The sequence below is a fragment of the Fusarium sambucinum genome, chromosome III (assembly GCF_050947815.1).
Source record: "Fusarium sambucinum isolate potato_lamoka chromosome III, whole genome shotgun sequence".
In the NCBI taxonomy this organism is placed as follows: domain Eukaryota; kingdom Fungi; phylum Ascomycota; class Sordariomycetes; order Hypocreales; family Nectriaceae; genus Fusarium; species Fusarium sambucinum.
Genome location: NC_139292.1, coordinates 3909328 through 3936307, shown reverse-complemented (window position 1 = coordinate 3936307; position 26980 = coordinate 3909328). Strand labels below are relative to the sequence as shown.

Sequence of the window (26980 nt, the reverse complement as noted above, 5' to 3'; positions counted from 1 at the left end):
TATGAAGTCAGTGTGAGTGGGCCACTGCAGTGTAGTTAGTTCGTTCTACAGTAACTAAAAAGAACAGGTAGGTAACCTCTGACGTCGTGAGGCTTTTCACGATGTTCTTGTCCCTGGGCAGTTTGGCGAGATCGATGACGAGCGAGTCAAGAAGTTATGGTGTTTTCTCTGTATTATCCGGTTTTCCACGGCTCATCGATATGCGTGAGTCAGCACAACACATCAGAGGAGTGAAGCAAAGACAAGCAAACAGATGCTATGCTACATCGGTCAGTCATAATCGGTAAGTTGGTGGCTTGGACCCTTGGAAGAAGCGAACAGGACCCTGCGTGATGAATGAGACAAAGGGCGTAACAGACGGTCAGCCACCAGATGAGATGAACTTTTTTGATGTATTTGCCGGAGAAATACTGGCATGATTCCGAATGTTATTAATTAGGCTGTTGTTGATATTCCGAAAAAGATACCTTTCCCAGATCAACAGGTACAGTAACAAAAACGTAATATCTAGCGCGGTAAACGTGGGAAAATGTTTATTGCAAAAAGAGAGATGAAGCCATCACCAATCGGATAACGGCGCTAATTCATTGCCAAGGTAAGCCGTTCTTGGCTTCAAGTCCCACTGGTAGACGAGGTTGTGATTCGTTCTGTTGGACAGCGTTATCTACGGACTGAGGCTATGCTTTTGTACATACAGTATACGGACGAAAACGGACAGACGGAAGAGTCAGGATCTCGGAGTTGAGGCCCGATGGGGATCAAGTCAGGGATATACGGGGCTGTACGGTTTTTGATCCGATAGAATATACAATCGTCCCTATTATCCTAGAGAGAGAAATAAAATTGAGGGAATTTGCAGTACGAGATTCAATGGCATGACTCCTTCGGAGCGATTACGGTGGTAGAATTAGGAATGGCCGTTTGTTTAGTTGTCCCTGGAACTGTCCAGGCTGAGATGAAAGCCCTGTAACCCGACCCTGAATGCACTGTACAGGAACTGTCCAAGGGTATGACGTCGGTGGTTGCAGATAGGTAGATAGATGCAGATGCATAGCAGATGCACCACTTTGTCAGGTAAGACGAGGGACGGCAGACGACTCAACGCCCGTTCGTCACAGGCTAGGTGATACAACTGATACACATTTACAGATGACTTGTTGCACATGAGATAAGAATTAGACTGCTAGTCTGTGAATAGGAAATTACACGTGCTACACTGCATGCGGTAACTGACATAGGACAAGTCGAAAGCGTCGAGATGCAGTTTCTCCGACTCTCACAAGCGATATACGCGCCTTGCACGGACGAGTTTTATTTTAAAGCCTCAACTTGAGACGTGAGAATTGCCGAATATCTTCACATGCATCGGAATAAAAAGACTCCACACTTGTGCTGGGCTGAGCTGGGCTGGGCTGGGCTGGGCTCAAGTTTCGGGTTTCGACATGTCAGCCATTTTGGAAATACCCTCACTTTGAATTGAAGCCAGCACACCGTCTAAGGATGGAGTACCCACTCTACCAATAATAATTGGTGGAATGAACAGGGCCCTCTATGGATGGGTTGCACATGCAGAGATCCGAGCCGCCTTTTGATTATCGTCAACAAGGGCATCAGGTAGACGAGAGAGTTGAGGTTGAAATGGCGGAGAGGAATGGCCGCGATGCCGACGGCGACGAGTGGCCATGTCTACGTGTTGTCTTGTTCATCACGATGAAGAATAAAACACATGATTGATTGACATACACAGCAAGTCATAATTATGGACATTTGGAAGAAAATTGATAATTAATATGGGCTATGAAATCATGTCAATCGAGATATTGCAATCGAGAACATCGTGAGATGAGAAACAAGGAGGTTGACTAATACAGTTTGAACGAGTGATGTCAACTGCCCCAGGTTTTTTTAGTCTTCTTTTTTTTCTGTCTGGGGCTCCGAAGCTGGTTCCATTTGTTTAATTCCATCATGTCCATCCAACCAGTCCAAGTTGTGTTGCACTGCGCTTTGAAGACCCACGATGGAGGAGCCGACGTCAGAGAGAGGGGGAAAATGTTGTTTTATCCACTCGGCAGAGGTACCTAGGAGTATCTGGATGATTCTCTTGATATCTACTGTGAATTGCAGTGTATCATTTGCAGCAAAAATGGTTAAACATTCGGATATTTGTAGAGGCTCAAAACAATTCTCTCAGTCACAGCACAAGTGATAAAGGTGGCGTGAGATAGGGTCTTTGTCTTGACGTTCCATGGTTCGCTTCAGGCAAGGCGGCCCTGGGCTCTGAGTCTGACTCTCTTCAGTGAGGTGACAACCTGCCCGTGTTACAGTGGGGTCGGGCTGGGCTGTTTTGACCCCTGTAAATCTTTGCAAACTCCCTGTAGTGCCGGATAACCTCCGTTGAACAAACACTGTCCCATCCATGGCTGGCTCGATGCATGAGGCACTGCATTCATTCGTTTAGGTACCGTCCGTTAAACGGTAGTGTCGTAGACTACCAATCATCTGTCAGGAGGCCTGTCGACATGCTCGTTGTCATCATTGATTTGATCCTTGCTTGTGTGTTACGGTTTGGGCTAGTGACCGTAACCAATGGATAGGACCTAAAGTAGCCACGGGCAGATGTAACCAAAATGCCAAGACTGCCCGTACAAATGATGGCATCCATCATCCATGGTACATGCCCGCAGTACTTGACCTCTGTGGTAGGGTCCCCACTTGCCTTGTAGGTGCTTAGGTGTAGTGGACCCCCCCTCTAACAACGAGATGATGGCATCTATGGATCCCGTCCCCTTGACCCGTCATCGTCACGGAAGGACACCACTTTGGACTACAACGAGACTGACATATAAACTCGTCTTTTCCCTCGCTACGGTCACCGTTTCTATCTCTCATCTCATTCAATCTACTCTCTCATACAATACAATATCTTAGTCTCATACCAAGACATATCACATACACTTACACCACATCCTCCCACTTATACACATACATCTTACACATTCATCATGGCCAAGACAGCTGTTCACTTTGGCGCCGGCAACATCGGTATGTTCTATAACTAACAACTCTCTTAATCTCCTGCTAATATCTACAGGCCGTGGCTTTGTCGCCTGCTTCCTCCACAACTCTGGTTACGACGTCATCTTCGCTGATGTCAACGACACCATCGTCAACCTCATCAACGAAACTCCCTCCTACAAGGTCATCGAGGTCGGATCTGAAGGAACCACAGAAAACACAATCACAAACTACAAGGCCATCAACTCCCGAACACACGAGCAGGATCTTATCGAGGCCATCCGCACAGCTGACATTGTCACTTGCTCTGTCGGTCCCAACATCCTCAAGTTCATCGCTCCCGTCATCGCCAAGGGTATCGACGCCCGCTCAACAGACAGTGCTCCTCTACATGTCATCGCCTGCGAGAACGCCATCGGCGCTACAGATACTCTTGCTGAGCATATCAAGGACCCTCGCAACACCGAGCCCTCTCGTCTCGAGGACCACCACTTGAGAGCTCGCTACGCCAACTCTGCCATCGACAGAATCGTTCCCGCCCAGGACCCCAACGCTGGACTCGATGTCACACTGGAGAAGTTCTTCGAGTGGGTCGTTGACCGCACACCCTTCCAAGACGCTGGCATCCCAGACATCCAGGGCATTAACTGGGTTGACAACCTTGCTCCCTTCATCGAGCGTAAGCTCTTCACCGTCAACACTGGCCATGCCACTGCCGCTTACCACGGCTACAACCGAAGAAAGCGCACCGTCTACGATGCCCTTCAGGATAAGGAGATCATGGCTGAGGTCCGCGGTGCTCTCATGGAGACCAAGAACCTGATCGTCGCCAAGCACGAGATCGACGAGGAGGCCCAGGCCGCCTATGTCGAGAAGATCATCAAGCGAATCGGCAACCCCCACTTGGAAGATGCCGTCGAGCGAGTCGGCCGTGCTCCCCTGCGCAAGCTCTCTCGCAAGGAGCGTTTCGTCGGTCCCGCTGCCGAGCTCGCTGAGAACGGACAAAACATCAAGTACCTCCTCGACGCCATCGAGATGGCCTTCCGCTTCCAGGAAGTCACCGACGACGAGGAGTCCAAGGAGCTTGCCAAGATCATGTCCGAGAATGGACCTGAGGATGTTGTCAAGCAGATCTGCGGCATTCAGGATAACGAGAAGATCTTCCCCGAGCTTGTCAACGTTGTGCAACGTGTCCAGGCCGACAGTGCTGATGAATAAGCCGGAAGCTTTTATATCTACCGCATCTCGGTTATTTACTAGATTGACTTTTACAAGGCATGGCGTTTACGAGGTTACGATGCATCATTTCTCAGCATGGCGCAGGATTGGATATTAGGACATGATAAGCATAAGTCCTTTGGTTTATAGATTGATATAGCGCTGAATACATCGGTTGCTCAACTTAAATTCTGAACATTTTTGTGATTATTGACCATGAGTGTGAATCCTTCAAAGCATAGTGCCTACTCTGCTAAGTGTTTATTGACTCAATGGTCCGGTGGCAAGATGAGGCATTTACTCGTCAAACTTCCATCGCATAAATTAGAGTGATCAACATGAGATGATATTAATTTGGTATCTATTATTGAATTGAGTGATCGAGACATAACCTGTCGCACACCCTCCGTGGTAAGATTCGCTATCTTGATGAGGCAAACGGAGATCCGATCCTATCGAGACTAATGGCCCGATTATGACAACCGTGACTATGGCTTATAGTTTAATGACAACAAGGTGCATATCATGATCTGAGATGCAATCATGAGATAGACTCCGATACAACATGAGATTTGAGCCTCATTATTCGGCCCAGTTTTGACCTAATCCAACTCCACCAGCATGATGGAGCCGCTAAAGCAGGGATTGCCAAACCGCCCGATCGGTAGGCCCGTAATCTTCATCATCCTTGACTCTTTAAGATATTATATGGGCTGATTGAGATATCTGTTGGCCGAATATTATTCCGACATCATTCCACGATGTTTCTGTGGCTGGCAGGTCTAGGCTTGGTCACCGCCTCAATCACCATTCCGCTCTCACCCGTCGCGCCACTACCGCTCTCTCATCAAGGCGCAGCGACTTCGGTCGACGATTTGTTCAGGAGAAGTTGTCCCGAGGAAGTCGCCTCCTCAAACCCATACAAGCCCTCTCTTCTCGCATCCTCATTCTCCAATGATGTATTTTCTACAGGGCGTGTGTTTCCCTCCTCGGGCGGGTTTATACGAGGCGCCGTTGAAGCATGGGCTCAGCATCAGCATCTCGTGTTGAGGCCTGAAGAGGTCTGGTTTGAGGTACTTGTACAGATGAATCTCTACATGAGTGTCCATTCCGAGAAAGTCAGAAGTTTATTCGTTGAGCATGAAGTTGGAAAGAAAAAGATCGTCGTCGAGGGGAATTTGTGGGATGATATGGTTGTCGGTTTTAGTGACAAGATTGACAAGCGTGTCAAGACAAAATGGTTGAAGGACTGGATCATGCCTGGCTTCAGCACTTCCACCCCCAAAGACGATGTCACTGCCGCGGTACTCATGGTGGGTCTTATGAAGCAGTTCTTTGACTTTGAAGGATGGCTAGTCTGCGGTATACCCAGTATCACGCTACTCGGCACGGAAGAAGACTGGGTTAAGCTCGAAGCCAAGCTGGACTATCTCAAAGAATTCGGTCCAGATCCCGAATTATTTGCAGAGATGCTGAGGCCAATAATGAAGAGGTTCGTTAGTTCGTGGGATGAAGCACACGCAGAAGAAACAAAATTGTTTTGGGAGCAGATTGTGAGAGTGAAGAAGCAGTGGTCCTGTGGAGAGGGAGCAAACGAGTGGGATGTTAGCGGCTGGATAACGGGGTTTGACTTTTTTGATAGGAATGGACGGAGGAGAGGGTATGATGCATGGAAGGATTATGATGAAGACGACGAGGAGAAGGAAATTGTCAAGGAAGAACCCCATATGGGTATATTTCCTAACGATTGGACCGTCATCATGGATGGACAACAGTACCTTCCTCTGTCTTTGTCAGATGTCTCTACAAGCTACGCAAAAGCACCCGTAACGATGAAGGGTTATCCTCACCCAGGAGTTGACATGGAAGCTTACATACTCGCTGGAAACGTTGGAGTGGAGAGGATCGAAGAAGGAGGCAAAGTAACGGCACAGCCTGTTAGTGGGTGGTTCGCGTATGGACCAGTGAACTCGAATCACACTGTTGGACCGCTCTTTGGGAACGGGGGCGAGCTGGAGAGTATTGCTGTCGGTATTGAGGGCTGTAAAGCTACCAAGAAAGCTACCAAGAAAGAAGAAGAAGTGAAGGATATATAGATCAAATATGGTTTGAGGTATGAAAATAGAGGTCAAGACAAAAAACAAAAGACAGCTTCAGGTATAAGAATGGTTCAACGATAGTAAAGAAGAGAAAATGCCACCCGCAGAACGATAATCCGCAAGAGAAGCGAGTAAACGGCCAGTGAAGAGACTACCAGTTGAGCTTGGGTTTGGGCGCTTTCCACCCCTTGCAGCAGTACCCTGGGATATCTTCTAGTGACTTTCCTAGAATTCCCCACGGAGGATTGCATCCGTTGGAGGTCTTTTTCCATGATTCGTCGTTGAAGAGGTAGAAGTTGCCTTTGAGTCAATCAGTTACAGGATACAGTGAGTAGCGGATTGTATGTAGCATACCATCTTTGCAGGCGCAGATGTGAGGAAGACAGCAGTTACCTTTCTTTGCGATTGTGCTAGAGAAGTGTCAGCAGATATACTTACTGGGAGAGGTGGCGACGAGACAGTAGGAGAATTGGGAGAACGAACTAGTGGTAACACCCTGAATGGGCCTTGTCAGGAACAGGTTTGAGGATGACAGGTTCTGGGGGCGTCGCAACAGCGAGGCCAAGGGAGAAGAGAGACACAAAGATGAATTTCATGTTTGTTGACTTGTCAATTGAGTTGAGCCCAGTCAATTGAGCTGGTTGAGTCGAGTAATGGGTTCATATATCCATCTTAATAGCCTTTATAGATGCGAAAATTAAGTCAGATATGCTATTTCGAGTAACGAACGTCGGAGCTTGTGCACAGCTGAAAGGTCCTTTGATGCGGCGCATAGTGATGTGGTACATCCAAGTATGGAAACTGGAGTTCTTTGTGCACAGACTCCATAAGATAGCGAATGTACCAATGCAATGATGAGTATCATGAACGACTCGAGAGGATTCATTGACTGTTTCTGTTTCTGTGTCTGTTAGAGGTAAGTCTTGTAGGGATGCGTCTCATATCAAACAGAACATATTGGCTAGTCAGTTGTGGTTTCGTAGAACTGAGACCATATAAGAGGACTAGAATGGCCACAACCTGATTAGATGGACTTTTGTACTATACAGTTGGATCAATCTGTAAAAATAGTAACAACCAACATATAGTTGTTACGTCAAACCACCCGAGGGACAAAGAACAGCGAAAGAGCACGTATCCTCAAGAGGTGGCTAGTGCGTAGCAGAAACGTTGGCCTCCTATGTTAGGGTATACAAATAAGTAGTCTGAGAACTATGGCCTAAGGGGTATACCTAAACTGACCTACTAATTTCGTCTCGTATGCTTCCAGCGACCAACTTTTCTGATACCCTGAGGGGTGGCCCTCCTTCTCAGCGGGCTATAATCCAGAATACTTCCTACAGCAATATTGCCTAGAAGAGAACGTGTCAAATTTCCAACAACGCTATTTATTATTGATAGAATCGCTACAACTTGGTTCATACTTTGCTGATCATGTATTTGTGTCCCAACAGCCCCGGTTCAGCTGGTAGTTCACTTTCTCTTCTTCTTTTTGTTCTTGGAGAAACCTTTGTCAAATCCTGTCCCCTTGTTTCGTTTCTTTCCTTTCTTCTTTCGTGCCCTCTTTGCCTGCTTCTCTTGTTGAGCGTCTTCACTCTCGTCATCATCAGTCTCGTCGTCAATAGCCTCTTCTGATGTTTTTCTATCCGATGAATTGTTTCCTGCAGTCTCGAGTTCTGATTGTCTCATCTGTGCCAAGTTCATGGCGGACGCTGGATTCCAGTACTCGGGGCCAATCCTGCTGGTATCGAACCTGTCATCATCAGCGAAATTCCAAACAGAGGTTCAACTAACATACCCCACGGGATACATGAGATAAAAAAATTCGTTTGATCCGTCGCGGAATACATTATGCCACCGGGTAGCTACATCTACCCCATTGAACAAGTGTGCTGCTAGGTCGGCAAGCTCTTTCCCCATATTGTCAAGAGTAACAAAGCAAACGCGATTAGCTTTTTTGAACTCTTCAACATCCAAATCGCGCCAAACTTGAGAAGGCATAAACGTCGCTAATTTGTCGACCATAAATATTCGTATGCATAAGAAGCCTTCCGGTCTGAACCTCATCACAAATATCAACCACATGGGCTGCTGGCTTGAAGAGGACATTCTGAGTGCCGTAGAAATACCATGTAGCGAATGCGTGGATGTTGTTGGTGTTACTGTTGGGAAACTGAAGCAAGGTCATTGACTGGAGCCGTCCACGACTTCCCTATAACGCAACTGCCTTGGAAGTGGTCGCTTTTCCTCACCAAGTTAGGTACTAGGCAGGTACTAAGTCTTCAGATTCGAAACACAAAGGAATATTGTAGCCTAAAGTTAAGACGAGTTTAGGATATTGATATATAGCGTTAGGAGAGTCTTTACCTACATGATCACCCATTCGATGCAAAGACCAACATCTTCCGCATCCACCTCTTGAGGACATGCGTTCTTTAGTTGTGTTTTCCTAGCAGGAGGTTGAGAGGGCGGGGAAGGCAGACACACAATGATCACAGCATAGAGCGTAAGGCCAGAGAGTCAAGTACGATTGACTAAATTAGGTATGGACACAGCATTGTTTGATCCTGTCCATTTGCCCGACTTGGTAGGCTATAATGCACTACGGATTGCTAAGTTCGCCTCACAACCAGTCTCGTATCGTAACCGGCCGTACTTCCAATCTTCTCCTTTCACTTGATGCTCCTCCGTATATTTGAGTGGAATATAGAATTGAGAAAAAGTCCCAGATCACGCCATTCCCATTCTCCTCCTAGTTCATTCTCACTTGAGTCTCATAATCACACCTGCGATCCACTGGTCCTTTCTCCTTAATATACCATTATCCCGAATCCCAGTTTTGTCTGAAGTAAAGGGATTTTTTCGGGTCCAGTCAGGACTTCCGTGATACTTCCTTCACCTGTCCCCTCGAACAGGTCGATGATTATCGACATGGCGTCTTCTCCATCCTCTTCATCGTAGCCGATGTAGTGTGTTTGGTCGTAAAACTTTTGTTTATCGGTACAGTGAGACTCGATAAGGCGTAGAAGCTCCAACATCATCCTTCCATTGTCGTTTGTGGAGAACCTTGCGATCCAGGTGTTTTTATTGCCTGGAACTCTGTAGCAAATATCTATATCGGGGCCACTGCAGTTCCAGTTGATGACATGCCAAGTATCTTCGGTGAAGGCTACACGGGCGCGGCGGACGAGGCGAAGACGACCGCCGTGACGGATAGGAATAGCCTCGAGATGAGCAAGATGACCGCATTCGTCAGGGGGGTAACGGTCAAGAGACCTGGAGGAAGATGAGCCCTCATGGTGCATAGGAGTATCCTCATCGTCGGCAGTGGTACTCGGGTCGTTTGCTGGCATGTTGTAGATGGTGATGTTGTGAGATCAGAGCTGGAAGTGACTACAGGCGAATGTCGCACAAGGCACCATCGGAAATGGAAGTGTATAGTTTTAAGAAGGAAAGAGGTGCATGAGAGGAAGTGATGGAGTACGGATGCACTGAACCGACGAAAGAGATTAGACAATAAGTCGTTTGTTTATTGCTTGAAGTTGTGACGGTTGTTTGCATTAGTGGAGGAAAGAGCGACGGGCAGTTGCACTCCTGGCCACTGCCATCTAGTAGCCTATAGATACCTAACTACTGAGGCAGGCACTATGCAGGTACTATGCAACCATTACATATCTCCCTCTCCAGAAAATGAAGCCTTTTATTTTCCCAAACCAGAAACTGTTGCCGAATTCGTGGGTACTGCACTCTCAAGACCTCAAGCCAGCCCGAGCGAGTGGCATCCGCAGCAACCACTGGGCATGTAAATTGCGTCGAAGCCCATAACCGAAGCCAACCAAGGAATAAAACATTCTTCTCTGAGGCTTGACACCTCCGGGGACATACTCAATCTCTCCCTGCTCATTGGCAAGGATCTTGCAAATTATGATGGACAGGCTGACATCGTCATCCCAGGTGCTCATATAGCCTCGCATGGTGGTTTCTTGGGCAGGACGGATCATGTTGAGTAGCTCAGCGTTGGCGCGGGGGTTGCTGACTCTGGCCAGCCAGTTGTTGCTGCGAGGGATCTTCCATGCGATGTTCTTCTGGGGACCTCGGGGGTCCATGTTGACGACTTTCCACTTGCGTTCAGAATGCATTATGACTGCGTGCTCGACGATGGTGAGAAAGTTGGGCTGAGGGTTGATTTGAATGGGAGGAAGAGGTGGGGAGAGAGGTGGGAAATGGAGATTGGCAAATTCGAGAGGAATTTCTGGAGACATGATGATGTAGATGCTTGTGGTGTTTGTGGTGTTTGTGGTGTTGATGGTGAGGATGCTGCTCTTCAACTAAACGTTACCGAGACAAGGTCGACAGAAGAAGTGAATATGGTGAAGGCTAGAATAAGATCTTGATGCGCTTCTGGCAATTGGAAAACATCTTTATACTCATCACCTTGGCTAAGGAAGCGAGCATCTTGAACTCTCCATGAATCTACCATTGTCGACATTTAGCAGTTATCGAGGTCCATTGGACTAATTGGGCATCGATATTTGTTCATATTTTCCCTGTCAAAATTTATTTTTGAGTATTGCATCCAGTGGTGCTGAATCAAAAGGCTAGCATTTATTGTGGTGTTGAATGGATGCTGATCCATGATCGATGCAGATCTTCAATTGTCCATACCAAGAACAGTACTCGTGATAGCAGCTACGGTCGGAGCTCTCGCATTTCTTTACCACTTCTCCCTCAATTGTGCGTTCTTCTAATAGACCAAGTAGCTATCCATTCATCCCTTTCGTCTAATATACACTCATCATTGTTTTGTCCATAGTATTGCGCATCAATTTTAATTCCCGCCTCTTCAGTGGCAAATTTCCCCAGCTTCTCACGTCAATCCCCCAGACCCAGAAAATTCTCGCCAAAATATTGTAACAAGAGTCTGGAGAAAGAGAAGTAAGGGACCTCTTTTCTCGGTCAAAAACTCGGTCAAAAGTATCCCGCATTGGAGACCCCACGAGATGAAGAATACTGGGTCGCATGTTACATTTAACGACAATGAAGAGACTCGGGTAAATAGATGTAACAGTAGAGAATTAATTTCTTGGCTTCATCAATAATATCGTATGAGTTTAGTAGTATCTTGTTACCATTTACAAACCGGTTCTCTTGGCGAATATCCACAGATACGACAAATTGGCGCATGGTAAACCCTCACTATGGCCGCGTAGACGCGGTTCGCCAAGAAGCCAGGCGGCAAAGTTATCCGTAGGATTGTAATTGATGCTTAAGAGAAGTGGAGAGCCAAGAACAGGGTCCAGATATTTAGTCAAGTGTTGATGGGTTACAGATTAAGGATTGGGTTCTCTGGTTCTGTACTGGCTGACTGTAGCAAGTAAGGCGGTGCGGCTCAAAGGGAGATGAAAGATGGTGGCTAGAGTAAGCGACCGCAAGACCTATTCAAGTAATCCGAGAACATGAGGGAAGGATTCCGTAAAATCGGGAGTTTAATTACGAATGATCGGCGGGAGACATCAATTATGGTACCAAAGACGAAGGATTAATTGCCCAGGTAAGGAATGCATCGAAGGCAAAGAAAGGTCTTGTACTTCGCAGCTGTAGCAGTAGCAGTAATTGGCCATTGCAGGTAATTGTCAAAAACATGGCGAATGATGGTGAATGCCATGGAATGTTTCTAGATCGCCAAGTCAATAACCAGGTCCCTGTGATTGAAGATCTCCCGCTGGCCAAGACTGCTCAAGAACTACTTGCATTTCTAGGAATTCACGTCTATTTGTTCTCATAACATTTCGTAAAACACCAATCGAAAAGAGATATTAAAAACAAGATATTGACCATCACTACAGTGGACTGCAGAGTCTATCAAGACATGTACCTAAATACACCAAACCAAGGCCCGTGAAACGATTCAGAAGTAACGTTGCACCAATGATACTCCCCTTCACTGAAATACCCCCCTGTAATTATAGAGAAAAACTCTGTCAAGGACGTTGCCCGACAGGAAAGAAAATTCTTTAATTCCTTCCCCCACGCGAACAAATTAACCTTAGAATTTGTCAAAAATACCTGTTTTCTTCTCCTTCTTTCCCCGTGGGCCACCGCAAAACAATAGTTCCTTACCATCCTCCATGCTGTGGAACTACTGAACCCCTGCCTGTCCGCTCCATTTACCTTGTGAGGAGAGGATCGTCACTTATAAGTGGTCCCTTCAAGATTTGAGGCCCGGATTTTGTTGACTGTTGGTTAGCGAACCCCGCGGTCCTGTTTTTTTTCGCCATTTTTTTTATAACTGTATCCGTAAACTGTATGAACTGGAGAAAACGTATCTGGGGAGCATATGCGAGATTGTCTAAGGAGAGATCGTCAGTGGAAAAGACAGATGTCAGTGATGGAAACCGAGGCTGATAAAGTTGTTGATATCTCGCACATGCCGAATTTTAGTCAGCCAATGATAGCTCTGCCGTACAAGATCGTCCACTGCACCCTGTGGCTTCTCCAAAAACCATTCCCGAAAAACCATTCTCCAAGCGCTTCTGCCGAAAATTACTTGACGTCACACTCCCTCGGTGTTACTGAATAAAGAGATCCTCCGGTCGTGGATCTCTTACCGGTCTTGGCAGATCCCGGGGATAGATGTGTACTCAGACAAACACAAGTCGGGTACCGGCACAGAACGGAATGACGCAGTGAAGGATGCCCTACGAGGCCGCTGGCTTACAGTGTTATCGACGCTAATAACTACAGCACGCACGACTCAGTGCCCTTGGTCTTCAAGGCTCCGCTTGCTTGCACACGGCGATGGAGACAAGCACAAGATGAGACAGGTGCAGGGGCTCTAGTTGGGTATGGAGATGTTTCTCTTACCAACGGCGAACTTTGTTAACGTTGTTCAGGATGATCATCACTTTAACATGTGGAGATGGACGGGCGAGGACGGATACAGACCTTGATCCTTCTCTATATAAAGGCCCGTCTCCTCTTCCTTCTCTTCAGTCTACTTGTCAATACGCTTCGTGCATAGACTACAGCTCCTGGGAGAGCTGCTTTTTATTTTTGTTTTGTTAGCACCCCCATCTCAAAGCACAGCTGGTCTTGCAACAACCACCCAAAATGCCTCCCACCTTTGCCGGCCTGACGGGCAAAAAACTGTCCCTGGCCATCTCTACAGTCGCAACAACCGGTTTCCTCCTCTTCGGATACGATCAGGGTGTCATGTCTGGAATCATTGACGCTGACCCTTTCCATGATTACTTCCCCGAGACAAAGGACAGCACTATGCAGGGCTTTGTCACTGCCATTTACGAGATTGGATGTCTATTGGGTGCCATGTTCATTCTCTGGATCGGCGATCTTCTCGGTCGTAGGAGGGCTATGATTCTCGGCGGTTGGATCATGATTCTCGGTGTCATCATCCAAGTTACCGCCATCAAGGGTCACTCTGCTCTCGCCCAGCTCATCGTCGGTAGAACCATCACCGGTGTTGGTAACGGCATCAACACTTCTACTATCCCTACCTACCAGGCTGAGTGTTCCACCACCTCCAACAGAGGTCTCCTCATCTGTATCGAAGGTGGTATCATTGCCTTCGGTACCCTTATTGCCTACTGGATCGACTACGGTTGCTCCTATGGTCCTCAGGACCTCACCTGGCGTTTCCCCATTGCCTTCCAGGTTATTTTCGGTCTTGTCGTCTGCCTCGGCATGGTCTGGCTTCCTGAATCGCCACGTTGGTTGCTTACACACGACCGCCACGAAGAAGCTGAAAAGGTCATCGCCGCCATTCGAGGCTTTGAGATCGACAGCGACGAGACCCGTGCTGAGCGCGACAGAGTTGTCGACTCCATCCGTGCCTCTGGTTTCGCTGCTCAGAAGAGCACTCCCGTCAAGGCTCTGTTCACTGGTGGAAAGACACAGCACTTCCGTCGTATGCTTCTCGGCGCTGGCTCCCAATTCATGCAGCAAGTAGGTGGATGCAACGCCGTGATATACTACTTCCCTATTCTGTGTACCGACATTTTTGGCGACAAGAACTTTGCTCTTCTGCTAGGTGGTATCAACATGATTGTCTACGCCATATTTGCGACGTCATCTTGGTTCCTCATTGAGCGTGTTGGTCGTCGCAAGTTGCTGCTTATTGGTACCGCTGGACAGATGCTTTCCATGTTCTTGACCATGGGATTCTTGATTCCTGGTGGCAGCGACCCTGGTAACAATGCGCCTCAAATCTCCAAGGGTGCCATCGCTGGTTTGTTCACATACATTGCTTCCTTTGGTGCTACCTGGCTGCCTCTTCCTTGGCTGTATCCCGCCGAGATCAACCCCCTTAAGACCCGTGGCAAGGCCAACGCTACATCCACTTGCACCAACTGGCTGTTCAACTTTGTCATTGTCATGATTGTTCCCATTATGATCTCCAACATCCACTGGGGAACCTATCTTTTCTTTGGTTGCGCCAACGCCACCTTCTTCCCCATTCTGTACTGGTTCTACCCCGAGGTATGTTACTCTATATTATCGTTTTTACAAAAACAGACACTAATGAACTACAGACTGCCAACCGTTCACTCGAGGAGATCGACATCATCTTCGCCAAGGGCTTCGCCGAGAACATATCGTACGTCAAGGCTGCCAAGGAGCTTCCTTTCCTCACCCACGAGGAGGTCGAGCGTGAGGCCATCCGTCTTGGACTTGTTGATGAGGCTGGTCGTGGTGGAATGATGGAGAAGGCAGGTGAGGAGAGCGGCACTGTCCGCGACGAGTCTGGTTTCAACTCTGAGAAGTCTTGAATGGCTTGAGCTGCTATATGGCTGGGGTTTCTAAGGAAACAGCATTTTTTTATATGAAGATACCCTTGTTTAGACGTCTTTCTCCTGGAAGGATGATAGAGAGTATAGATGTTTGTAAGCATTATAGAGTTGGATAGACTCAACAGAAGCACTACATGCACTTTTACAATCGACTGTTACTGTTTATGCATGTCATCCAAATCTGCACCCTTCAGATATGTGCCAAAGATCTTACAATCCGATCTTCCTCGACATCTTCCTCATATCAGTTCATAGAAACCTGAAAGTCCCAACTGCATAAAACCCGTAGAGACATTAAAGCGGTCCTGTTGATCCTTCCTTGTTGTCGTATTGTATCACTATCCTGACAGGCAACCGTGTAAATTTAAACTGGAGCTGTATCCCGCTATTAATCGGGTCCGCTCCATTACCCCGAAGATCCACATTTTCAGGCCCCGGAGGAATTGTTTTAGTACTTAGGTACCTACCTAGTCATGGCGCGCGTGCTTTACAGTGACACACAACGTGGCATTTGTCTCTACCGCTTTTTTTGCTAGTGATCTGTTGGTTGGTATTCAGTATCTGCGGATGTCCATTTTTGGAAAGCCGGTGCTGATGTGCATAGAACGCGTATCTTGAGTACGACTCATTGATAGTCCGGGGAATGCGTATCACAAGATGACAGTCATATCATGCAATGTTAACTCGACCCGCCCGACGCGAGGTCCTTTTGAGCGTAGGTGTGTGCCCCGTGGGGATATGCACCTTTGAACCTGCAGTTGGGGAAATGAGGTGATGGCGTCGTGGGTTGGAATAAGCTTACTTTGACCAAGATAGCCAGAGGTTTAAACTGGCGACTGAGCCATTTCAACGACATGCAATTATTCCGCCCCAGTCTCGAAGCGCGAGGCTACCATTTGAAGGCAAGCAGCGATACGTTGTATATGCTGAAAGTACATAGAATATGTCTCGTCGTTCTTTACTGAAGACTCCATCATAGTAAGACCGCCATGGCATGGCCTTCTATCAGAGCATTGCTAGCAGATTGAATGAAGAAGAAACGGTCGATGGATACCTGCAAAATGTATTTACAAGCTCATCTCCAATTATTTTCTATCATCCAGTCACACGCATAGACTTTAATTCTCCGTGAAATCCCTGTCGTCAATGGCCCATTGAACTATCGTTTGAAACGTGTGGACAAGATTCTACTGTCTTCGAATTGACGAGTCCGCCAACCTGAGTACCCAGATCAGTCTCATCCAAACTGCCAAGAATCAGACTCGAAGAAAAATTGGCAAAACACTTAATGAGTTGAAGTGTAGGTTACAGAATACTGGCCATTATTTTGATTGTACTGGAGCAGGAATTGCTAACAGTTCGGCCACTGTCATCGCCTACTAACAAAATCTCAAATAAAATCTCCACAACTCACTCACGTCAATAAACATCCATATCATCCATCAGATCTCAAAAATTCGACGTAGATCGATACATGTGGGACATGCGTATGTAGATCTCATCAAAACCCTGGCACAGATGAATGCCAAGCGATCATCAAAGGGTTTTCTGGAGAAGATGGGTCTTGATCGATGATCGCGGACTTGGCGCTGTGGTGTAAGTCAACGTTGCCACAAAATCACATAAGTAAACAATGTTCATTTAGAACATGTAAGTATGAAGAGAAGAGCGAAGACGTGTTATAGTTAACGAAGTCAAGCGGGTAAAGGTTCCCGTAGACGTACAATGACGACCACACAGCCAAGAGCCATTTAGACGATGAATACTAATCAATCCAAACAGTTTAACGAATCACTGGACTTGATGAGCAATATTAGACGCTTAGTTAGACCATGAAAGTAGTTCCCTGTATGAGATAAGCTGAAAGGTCCAGTGCTATAGGAAAATGTGCTGACAGTACTTAAGGGTAGGGCAAAGCGTAGTCAGACAACAAGCCTACTATACTAGTTGGCTGGATTAGCGTAACCATGGGTGAGATTATGTCTTGTGACTACTCCTGACGTGAGAGTACTCTGATCCTTCCGTCAAAGTATATGAAGACTAGTCTGAGGTATGGATGCTTGTGTCTTTGCACAACGGTGCCATAAATACAAGCTCCACCAAGAGGCAGTTGTAGTGAAGTTCATAAGAGAAACCTGTAACTACCCTCACTTGAACACTAAGATAGTAACAGGCTGCTCCGGGTCAAAACGGCGATCGGTATGATTCATGCATCGGAAAAAGTATTACTATTCAATTTGCCTGTGCTTGGCTACCCTCTCTCTACCACCAACTCTGAGTGGAGCAACTGTGCCTTCTACGATAATCACAACGACGGACATGAATGACGCCCCTGGAGATCCCGACCAAACAAACGCCATAGAACAACATAGAGATGAATATTCAGCATGTTATAGAAGGGTACGTTGGCCAAGCTCTTCAGACAACATCGAAAATAACAAGGAACCGAAACAGAGCTTGTGGGGACGGATGGTAGGATTGATATTCCCTGATATTGACCAAGCACAAGCTCGATTTGAGGAATACGAGGCTAAGATATATGGGAGGATCAAACAGTACCGGTCTGATGACGACCAGGTTGGTGGTCCTTGTGGAATTTTGCGGGAGGAAAATGAAAACAAGACTGGGGATATCAAGGCGGACTACTAAGTGAGGACAGCTGGAAACATACTTCGTTGGGTCTTGTCTGCCAATTATTTATCTAGTTGAACAACCTCCAGTCCGCATTTGGGATATTCTCAACAGTAACCATGTAAAGACAAACTAAACACGGAGTTGCTCTAAGAGATTTCTCTTTGGCATGAGTCCGAGATAGTCACTAAGTCCAGTTAATATATCTTAGACCAAAGTTATCATTGCTTTTTTTAATAAAAGAAAACAAAGGACAGCACAGCGGGCTATACCACAACAACGATGCTACGGAAGCTTAGAGTTAGAACACAAGTATAATTATAAATTGGTATACGCTCATAGCATTCTACAAATATTCCCAACCAACTTGGCATGATAATCCAAGATATTCAGAGTCGGTGACCCATGTGAGTTAAATGTAATGTTTTCTCCAATGAATGACTTATCCCAAATTCAAGCCAAGATATCCTCCAAGACCCATAGCCAAGGCAGCCCAACTCAATGATGCGATAGACCCGGCTGAGCAGTCTTGGTCATTGTCGTTGTTAGGCTTCTTGTTGACACTTGACCCGGAATTTCCATCGGCGTCAGCATCAGAATCACCATTGTTAGTGCTGCCACCACCAGTACCAGTGCCACTTCCACTGTCGCTTCCATCTCCACTTCCACCACTATCATGATCGCGAACCTTTCGCTTGCATAGCTTACGATTTGATGACTCAGTCTCTTGTGCGTGGGTAGCAGTCGTCTTTCTCTTCTTGACATCGACAAAGGTGATGGCAGTCATCCAGAGCGAGCTCTCAGATGATGTAAGAGTTCTCGTCTCTGCATCATCGCCTGTGACAGTCTTGGAAGCGCAGATAGCTCGGTCATTACCCGTTTCGCAACCAAACGATGTCACACCGAATTGGACGTCTATGCTGGACGCGTAGCGGGTGTATGTTATGCCTGAAAAGTCATTGTCGCAGGAGTATGTTGAGGCATCAAGCGCTGTTTGGCAGCCGAGGAGGTATTTTGTGCTGCTATCGTCTGAGGTGATGATGGAGGCGTAAATGTCTGTTGCGGAACCAGTCTTTACTGGGGGGATAAAAACGGTTGTGCTGCTGTATTTGGTGGTGCTCTTCTGGGCCTGGGCCATGTATGGAGCTAAGCCGAGAAGAGCGAGAGGAATTGACGACTTCATGGTGTTTGTGTAGAGTTGATCAAGTCTGAGAGTGGTTGATGAGGTTTTGTTGGTGTTTGACAACTTGGTCTGGACATGAAGAGAGGTCAGCTATATAAAAACTACAGACAGAAACTAGGAAATTACAGTTGCTTTGTATTCTCATCCATGGAATCCTTCAACATGCTCTTGACCAATAACACAATGCCATGTTCCCTGTGACGCCACAGCGATACCCCTGCTTGGCAGACTCAGCCTTGCTCGTGGTGACATTCGTCTCGGCAACGAATGGTAATCCTTGGGCATGTTTTTACCCAGCGGAATTGTAGCGCCTGGTCAGGCCCCTTTTGGGACGTTTATGCTTAAACTCCGCCACATCCTTGCTTTTGGTTGACTTTTTGAATTGTTCCTCTTCCTCATAAGGGATCAATTCCCTTATGAGGAAGAGGCAACCCATCTTGGCACACTAAAGGGAGGTCTAGTAAATGAAGAGGTCAGTGTTTCATTGGTAAAGATACAGTGCCTTGGAATCCAATCTTCAATCGTCACGCATCAGTTCACCGCCGAGTTTGACAATATGGATGGAGCTACCTATTCAGCCCTACGTAGCAATCTCGCTAATGACCTTTTGCTCGGAAATGACCCACAGAGGATAAACGAGGCTGTGTCTGAACGACCTGCTCTATTCATCGTCGGCGAATTCTCGATTAAGGTCGAGATTAAGTTTGATCCTTCACAGCAGTTATCTTCTATTGGTGTTGATCATTGAGCAAACGGAGACGATTCATCAATGAGAAAAATGGACAGAGTGACCCGCTTCCTACATCCGAAATGATATTCCGACCCGTTTACTTCCTCAGTGACGTAGCTCAACAATTTCCAACTACTACCTGACTATTACTTCATACACATAACCTAAGATGGCCAGTTCTAAGCGAGTCGCCGAGGTACTCCTTGAGCCTTTGGGTCTCGAGATTACTTCTTTCACAGAGCTGCAAACACTATGGGCTGGATATGGAGACATCTGCGCCCTCACCGCAAGACCGGCCGATTCTAAAGCCGCAGCCGCAGTCCGCCACCTCGCACACGCAAGAGGATCAAACAACACCTTCTTTCTCATCCTTAAACTTATTTCTCCTCCACCTGGGCCAACCGATGAAGGACATCTACGCAAGATTCTGAGTTACGATGTCGAGCAGTATTTCTACGAACACGTTGCTCCGCACTTGGAAGAGGACACAGCCGTGGCGCATTGCTTGACCTCGAGTTGGAAATCGAAACATGAGGGCGGTGAGCTGCAAGATCTTACCGCTACGATTCTTACAGATCTGAGAGTCAAGTTTCCTGTTGAAGGTGGCAAGAGATCCGTTCTTGGACCAAGACAGGTACAGTCTGCGCTGGAGTGGTTGGCCAGGTTCCATAGTAGCTCATGGAAGTCACTGCCCCCGAATCTTGATGACTATCTCCTTCCACCAATGGACGAGTTCAAAAGACGAGAGACTCAGACTGGAGGGACCAAGTTGTGGCTCAACGGCGGGTACACTTATCTCGCCACACGACGCAGCGAGTACAATTCACTTGCTGTCGATACATACTCTGAATGGTCCGAGGCTTTTTGTACGCCCTTGCAAGGGTCAGACAAGTCAATGGCGGAACTAGTAGCCGAATTTTTGACTCCTTCTGGCCGACCATTTGAGACGCTGATCCACGGCGACGTCAAGTCCGAAAACCTCTTCACCACCGAGTCTGGTGAAAAAGTCTGCTTCTTCGACTTTCAGTATGTCGGCCTAGGCCTCGGCGTATGCGATCTCGCCAAGCTATTCACATGTTCTGTCCCGCTGGACATGCTAACTGACAAACCCTCGATACCGCACGAGATGGCCATGGACCATGGTGAGGAGGCTTTGTTGTACTTGTATAATGAGACATTGCTTGGTCGTCGACCTGCTGATAAAGACCCGTTTGACTATGAATGGGATACGTTCGTGAGACACTGGGAGTGTGCTCTTGTCGATTGGTGTAGATTCCAGGCGTCGTGGGGATTCTGGGGGAATACAGAGTGGCTGGAGGCCAGAGTTAGATATATCCTCAAGGATGAGAAATGGAAGGCATGGCTGATGAAAGAGACTTCTGGGACGGGTCGATCTTCGAGCATATAGACTAGACACATGATAGAGAAATACAAGTGTTATTGGTTTTGAGTACGCTTACTACTATTGCCTCGAATTAATTCTCTGTAGACTTTCCGCTTATTGTCTTTTCGGACGAACCGGATATTGACTCATGCCTTTTATGTATCTAGTTAGAATTGTAGAAAGTTCTTCATAGTTCATCTCGAACACTGAGGTTGGTCGCATTGTAACGCGAACTTGTGCTAGAATTGACCCCAAGGATAGGTTGGCGTTTAGATAAGGCTGCTGTATAAGTTTACAGGACCTGCAAGTTAACTTTTTATACATAAATGTTATCGTGTCATTAGTGCAACTAATGTTGTTTTATGTTTTATGAAGGTAGTCTGACTACAACGTCCCGAGGTATCTTGTAACCCTAGAGTTTACCCGTTTCTCCACGTTTCCCCAGATCATGGATTTAGAACATGCGCTTTATCTCCACAGTCGGCTGAGATTTTACATAACAAGGCATTTCGCCTCAGTTTTCCAATAATGGCCACTTACTGTACTCACCTCCATATGCAGTTTCCCAGTTTCGATATGTAGAATTTTATTGAGTATTTGTTATTGATATAATTTGTCTTTATCTTATTTATCCTTGACTTGATAATATCTACCAAGCTAAGCGGGGGAGCTCGGGCCGAGGACCGCGGCTGATATATACGGCTGATTTGATTGGATTCTCTCTGCCTCAGGCATCATGTACCTTTCACCCTTCACCTTCTCCTATCGGTCGTCATCAAATAACAACACATTTCAATCATCTCACCTCAATTCACTCACTTTACACTATAGATTCCTCACAGCGAAACATAACCATCAAAATGTCGTCTCTCACAAGCACACAAAATGGAAAAAGCGCTATTGACCCAAAAGCTCTCCTGGCTGTAAGTTCTGTACACTATCGTCCAGTACAGCACAGATACTCATATTATAGGCTTACCTTCAACAACTCCAATTAAAACCTCTCCGCACAAAAATGTACACTCAAGGCTCTTTATCAGCCTTGACTGAAATTGTAGCATCATACTTTGCTTATGCCCGCCCAGGCTACGGCCCAGCAATCACGTCGCGCGTTCCCAAGATGGCTTTTTACGGGGCTTGTGTCGCCGCGCCGCTATCTCATTTCCTTAACACCATGGTGCAGAAGCAACTCCCCGGCAAGATCCTGCTCCAACAGATTATCACCATGCTTTTTGTACGTCCCTATCTTCTGCTGACATGTATTCACGTAGCTGATTCTGTAGTTTTTCCCTATTCAAAATACTGTCTATCTCGCTTCCATGGCCATCATCGCCGGCGCGAAAACAACCGATCAAATTCGCGGTGCAGTACGCGCTGGGCTAGTTCCCATGACAAAAGGCATGTGCGCTTTGCACCCGATATTGTTGACTTTTGCAAACTTGTTTGTGCCCAAGGAGATGTTTGCGCCGTTCTTTAGCCTGGTGGGTTTCTGTCTGGGAACGTTTTTCAACACCATGGCCAAAAAGAGAATTGCCGCTGCGGCTGCTGCTGAGAAGAAGGATATTTAGACGGAGTTTTGAAGCGGCTGTTTGTTTCCTTGCTGCCGATCTTATAGATATTTGGCATTTCTGTGCGTTTGGTAGAGTTGCATCTTATTATTATACATCTATAGAACGTGCCGTTGTTCTGTTATATCCCGATTTGACTTATCTGCTTCGTACGGGTTTGTATTCATGTCTGATCTACCGTCATGTCTATCATGCTAATCATCTAGTCTAGTCTATCAGGTTTCCCTTGTCTATCATGTTTAGTCTACACCTTTTGTCTAAGTTCTTATAGGCATCCGTCTAAGCCCAACCGATTCTAAAAAGCTCATAATGACTCTCGTCTCCTCTCCCAACACCACTTCGCTTATCCAATTTCTGCCTCTCGAGAATATCAAGTTTCTTCCCACCCTTCCCACACGGTCTTTCATCTGCTGTAAAAGCAGCCTCAACAGTATCCCCAATGCCCGCAAATTTGCCATTAGGTCGTATGGTGACCAGCAACCAGAAAACGCCCCCTTCAGAGAGAAGCTGTGTAGCACAGTCGCGTAGCCAGCGCGCGTGCTCAGGAGCGTATACCACATCTGTTGCGAAAAGCATACTAGCAGGCACATCGAAAGGAGCATCGAGCGAAAAGTCTGCCCAGTCGAGACAGCTTGTTTCAACAGCTGATGCGTCCTCTGGGTAGTTTATGCTTATGTTGGATTGCAGATTCTCGAGAACAGCTGGGTGATAGTCGGTAGCGATGATTTTGGAATCTGTGATGCCCAGCGCTGGAATCAACTTTCCGAGAACAAGACTGACAAGCCCAGTGCCCGCACCAAGCTCGATAATTCGACTATGTTTTGTGAGAGAAAGGTCTGTGAGATTGAATCGCTCTGGAGTCGCGCACAACATGTCCGAGAAGACGATGGAAGCACCCCAACTCTGGAGGCCCACATCTTCAAAGTCCGAGTCATTCGTCCCGGCAAGCCCATCGTTCAACTGCACCGAGATGTGTTTCTTCTCTCCTTGAGTAGAATGTGTGTCGAAAGAAAATTGTCGTAAGAATGGCGAATTTTGATCATCTTCGTCCAAGGCGCTTGCAAAAAGTGATTCGAAGATATATGCTCCCTGGTCCAGAGCACGCTGGCTAATTTCCTCCGAGGTAAAGATCTCCAGGCTTTCGGCACGAGACAAAAAGCCGGTCAACCACCTTTCCGTAAAAGATTTCTCATACGGATCTGCCCGGATAGTAGCTGGTGTTGGAGCAGGTTCATCATCTTCGTTTCCGGATGTGTATCCCGAATCCACCGGTTCAGCAACAACATGCTTTGTTTCATCCAGTTCAATGGAAAATGGGAATGACAGCGGGCAGTATATGGTGGCCAAGTAATGCAGAGCGTTGAAGATATCGGACTCTGTTTGTTTGGCGAGAGTAAAGAGAGGCGGTAAGCTGCTCGACGGCAGCGCTAGCGTACGCGGTGTGCTCATCTTTGTCTTTTAATATGATAGTGGAAAGAATGTGGAGATGTAAAGATCAAGATCGTGGAGAAGACAAGAAGAAGAATGGAAAATTATTCTAGAGCCAGGCAAAAAAGTGGGTGGCAAGTGCCTTTTGTCTTGAATAGGTCTAAGCCCGAGGGGGCCCAGGTTGAAGCTATCATGAAAAAATTTGCTGACAAGTGCCTGAGAGTTAGTCCCATGTGGCCCACTGTTAGGCTTCTAGAGTTTATCTTGGGGGCCTATTGAACTAAAATCTAGCTGAAGAGTGCTGTGGCACAGGGGCAATCAGTGCAAGATAGTGGGTCAAAGACCTAACTTCATCGGGGATTTGGCTCCGATCAGCTGATAAGGTTGGGAATATATTCATGACTCGAACAAAAGACAACTTAATGCATGATTAATACATTGAAAGTCTAAAACAAGGATATCCATAATCTAATGTTATTTTTGTTTGTTTCCTGTTTTCCTTCTAATACGTGTGACCGTCACAGTCCAGGACCTTGAATTATGTGCTATCCATGTCCCAAGTCAAAAAGTCCGTTTGAAAACCTGCAAGGTCAATATCATTGTCCATGGCAAAAGCACTGGTAAAATCAGCATCCATGAGTGAGTTGATCACATCAAATGCTGGCCATTCACTGCCGAAACCAGACAAATCGGTGACCTGAGAATCGAGGGCTGCCATTGTTGAGATATCGAGTTGTGTGTCGTGGACCATCTCATCAAGACTGACATTACTCGGAAGACTCATCTGAGCTGAAAAATCTGTTCGTATTTTCCCGGTTATTAGGTCTCGACTTTCCTCTCCTGGTTTCACGTAACCGCCCTCACTCGATCTCAATATCCCTGTGAACTCGAGAATTGACGCCTTTGCAAGATCTGAATCGGCTCCAAAGTGTAAGAAAGCAGAGAAATCTGTGTATCTGGGTTCATTAGATATATTCGGAGGGTTCGCCTTATGAACGTCGTAGATGCACCGGACATAGACTTTCTGCAACGGGTCAGCAGGCGTTTAATGGTTATAGCTGGTGGTATCTTACCAAAAGAGAAGCTAACTTCCAATACGATGACATCTCTTGGATGATCTTCGCGTTTACTTCCACGTTGGATCTAGCTTGAGCTTTGACTGCTGGCTCGGAACACCATAGGAAAGGTATCTGTATGGCGCAGCTCGAATACGCTGCGTATGCGACGAATATTGGCATGGAGCTCATAGAATAGGCGTTTCTCAGGATACATTTTATCAGAATAGATATTGCTCCTGCATGTTCAAACGCGATTTGGGCTGAAAGCTGTCGTGCTGACGACTGATAAGTATCGCCCTTGGACCATGAGAACAACGGTACAATCGAAGAGTGCAACGCACATAGTGATTGATGATATACAAAATGAGTTAGGTAAATCTTTGTAATTGATTCATGATGTGCATTCGGGATGTCAGAAGTGTCAAGTTTGAAGTGAAGAGGGACGCTTGACCACCAGGCTAAGATCTTGCTCTCCATAGCAAAGATTTGCTGGATACGGGAGCTGAGAATAGTGTCTCTGCATCTGACCGCAGTTGCAACATGAGACCTTTAGAAGTTAGTAAAGGGTAACTCTGAAGATTTTGTATATACCAAAGATGCAAACCACGTATTAACTCGACAAACTCACTCCCAGTCACTACTCCATTTCCGATGGTTGCTACATTAATAGGTGGCGTATCTGCCTCGAAGTTGCAGTCGGGCCAGGGTAACGGCAAATTTTCGAAATCGGCGATTGCTTCAAACCGAAATAGTTTTTCAGAACTGAAGCAGTGCATCAGATAACAGGCCCAGAAACGCCTTCTGTATATTTCGGATCCGAGGTTGGAGTTATATTTAGCGTTTGTGCCGATTATGTGAAGGTGCTGACAGGCATTTCCTTCGTGACATTAGACAATTATATGATGATAGAAAGCTTCAGTTACCTTTGTGAAGAAAACTCATTCTCCATGAGCCTTGGCTATGCCAGAACAAAGCGAGATTGCAGAACGTTACTATATTATCTTGGTGGAATTCTTGGACATCTTCAAACACGAGTGAGCCAGCCTTTGCTGCCCATTTCTCCCTTTGGTTTAGGTGACTAAGTTTGGATCGGCCTTGCTCATCTCGGTAAAAACTAGAGACGCCGTAAGTTGAAAGTGATGACTGTCAATATAAGGAAAACTTACTTGGCTCCAAAAGCACATATGCTGAGAAGCACATGAAGCCGTACAGTTGAGTTTGCAACTGACTTTATAAATGTGGCTTTATGTAGAAGTAAACTGGACTGGTAGACATTTTTAAAGTACAGTTCAACGAGGATATTGACCAGAGAAGGAGGGATCACAGAGCAATTGTCGTCGGGAGTCTCTAGTGTAGCAGTACCAATGGCAGAGGTTGAAGGCTCCGAAAGACTTGGAAGTAGTTCTCTGCTTGCATTTCTAGTACTTTTCCCAACCGCTACTTGTTTTTGAATTCTGTTGGTATTGTAGTGACACGAGCCTTTCAGCCTAGCGCATCTCTTGCAGCTTGGTCGATCTGCGGAGCAGCGAATCTTGGATTTATTGTCAGAACTTTTCAGAATGATCTTCTTTGCAGTCCAGAGAGTACCTTTTGCCTCTGGCATACATCACATGCCTTACTAGGGCGTCCTTGGTGTTTCTTCATGATTGAGGGGCGATTTTGTAGGTGGAAGAGTTGGACATACGAGAGAGTAAGCAAAGAAGGACAGCGTGGGTCTAAAGGAAAATGTATTTCCCGACTTTTAGAATGCAGAATTACGTGATATTGGAAACGTGATTCAGTGTTGAAAACTCTGACTTGACTTCGCAATATAACTACATAGATCCCTCTTACAAGCCTTCCAAGTATATTGTCGTATC

General features: G+C 46.5%; 12 protein-coding genes across 12 annotated transcripts; 5 read left to right on the top strand and 7 right to left on the bottom strand.

Moving 5' to 3' along the window:
- Positions 1–3002: 3002 nt before the first annotated feature.
- FSST1_011478 (mannitol dehydrogenase C-terminal domain-containing protein) lies at positions 3003–4233 on the top strand (the record flags this gene model as incomplete). Its single annotated transcript, XM_083234615.1, has 2 exons — positions 3003–3042; positions 3092–4233. The coding sequence occupies 2 exons, from the start codon at positions 3003–3005 to the stop codon at positions 4231–4233; spliced, it is 1182 nt and encodes a 393-aa protein (XP_083081174.1).
- Positions 4234–4994: 761 nt separating this feature from the next.
- FSST1_011477 (DUF4419 domain-containing protein) lies at positions 4995–6329 on the top strand (the record flags this gene model as incomplete). Its single annotated transcript, XM_083234614.1, has 1 exon — positions 4995–6329. One exon carries the CDS (start codon positions 4995–4997, stop codon positions 6327–6329), a length of 1335 nt encoding a protein of 444 aa, XP_083081173.1.
- A 154-nt stretch (positions 6330–6483) lies between these two features.
- Positions 6484–6928, bottom strand: FSST1_011476 (uncharacterized protein; the record flags this gene model as incomplete). The annotated part of the gene is made up of 3 exons (XM_083234613.1): positions 6484–6632; positions 6687–6742; positions 6816–6928. 3 exons carry the CDS (start codon positions 6926–6928, stop codon positions 6484–6486), a joined length of 318 nt encoding a protein of 105 aa, XP_083081172.1.
- Positions 6929–7805: 877 nt separating this feature from the next.
- On the bottom strand, positions 7806–8441 carry FSST1_011475 (uncharacterized protein; the record flags this gene model as incomplete). Its single annotated transcript, XM_083234612.1, has 2 exons — positions 7806–8085; positions 8131–8441. 2 exons carry the CDS (start codon positions 8439–8441, stop codon positions 7806–7808), a joined length of 591 nt encoding a protein of 196 aa, XP_083081171.1.
- Positions 8442–9142: 701 nt separating this feature from the next.
- On the bottom strand, positions 9143–9685 carry FSST1_011474 (uncharacterized protein; the record flags this gene model as incomplete). The annotated part of the gene is made up of 1 exon (XM_083234611.1): positions 9143–9685. One exon carries the CDS (start codon positions 9683–9685, stop codon positions 9143–9145), a length of 543 nt encoding a protein of 180 aa, XP_083081170.1.
- A 404-nt stretch (positions 9686–10089) lies between these two features.
- Positions 10090–10594, bottom strand: FSST1_011473 (uncharacterized protein; the record flags this gene model as incomplete). The annotated part of the gene is made up of 2 exons (XM_083234610.1): positions 10090–10126; positions 10218–10594. The coding sequence occupies 2 exons, from the start codon at positions 10592–10594 to the stop codon at positions 10090–10092; spliced, it is 414 nt and encodes a 137-aa protein (XP_083081169.1).
- Positions 10595–13442: 2848 nt separating this feature from the next.
- FSST1_011472 (general substrate transporter) lies at positions 13443–15118 on the top strand (the record flags this gene model as incomplete). The annotated part of the gene is made up of 2 exons (XM_083234608.1): positions 13443–14828; positions 14882–15118. 2 exons carry the CDS (start codon positions 13443–13445, stop codon positions 15116–15118), a joined length of 1623 nt encoding a protein of 540 aa, XP_083081168.1.
- Positions 15119–18212: 3094 nt separating this feature from the next.
- On the bottom strand, positions 18213–18953 carry FSST1_011471 (uncharacterized protein; the record flags this gene model as incomplete). The annotated part of the gene is made up of 1 exon (XM_083234607.1): positions 18213–18953. The coding sequence occupies one exon, from the start codon at positions 18951–18953 to the stop codon at positions 18213–18215; it is 741 nt and encodes a 246-aa protein (XP_083081167.1).
- An 899-nt stretch (positions 18954–19852) lies between these two features.
- On the top strand, positions 19853–21091 carry FSST1_011470 (Ecdysteroid kinase-domain-containing protein; the record flags this gene model as incomplete). Its single annotated transcript, XM_083234606.1, has 1 exon — positions 19853–21091. The coding sequence occupies one exon, from the start codon at positions 19853–19855 to the stop codon at positions 21089–21091; it is 1239 nt and encodes a 412-aa protein (XP_083081166.1).
- Positions 21092–21927: 836 nt separating this feature from the next.
- FSST1_011469 (uncharacterized protein) lies at positions 21928–22635 on the top strand (the record flags this gene model as incomplete). The annotated part of the gene is made up of 3 exons (XM_083234605.1): positions 21928–21990; positions 22041–22301; positions 22351–22635. 3 exons carry the CDS (start codon positions 21928–21930, stop codon positions 22633–22635), a joined length of 609 nt encoding a protein of 202 aa, XP_083081165.1.
- Positions 22636–22914: 279 nt separating this feature from the next.
- On the bottom strand, positions 22915–24084 carry FSST1_011468 (putative methyltransferase-domain-containing protein; the record flags this gene model as incomplete). Its single annotated transcript, XM_083234604.1, has 1 exon — positions 22915–24084. One exon carries the CDS (start codon positions 24082–24084, stop codon positions 22915–22917), a length of 1170 nt encoding a protein of 389 aa, XP_083081164.1.
- Positions 24085–24601: 517 nt separating this feature from the next.
- On the bottom strand, positions 24602–26765 carry FSST1_011467 (uncharacterized protein; the record flags this gene model as incomplete). Its single annotated transcript, XM_083234603.1, has 5 exons — positions 24602–25087; positions 25137–25668; positions 25713–25883; positions 26288–26652; positions 26727–26765. 5 exons carry the CDS (start codon positions 26763–26765, stop codon positions 24602–24604), a joined length of 1593 nt encoding a protein of 530 aa, XP_083081163.1.
- Between the last annotated feature and the right edge of the window lie 215 nt (positions 26766–26980).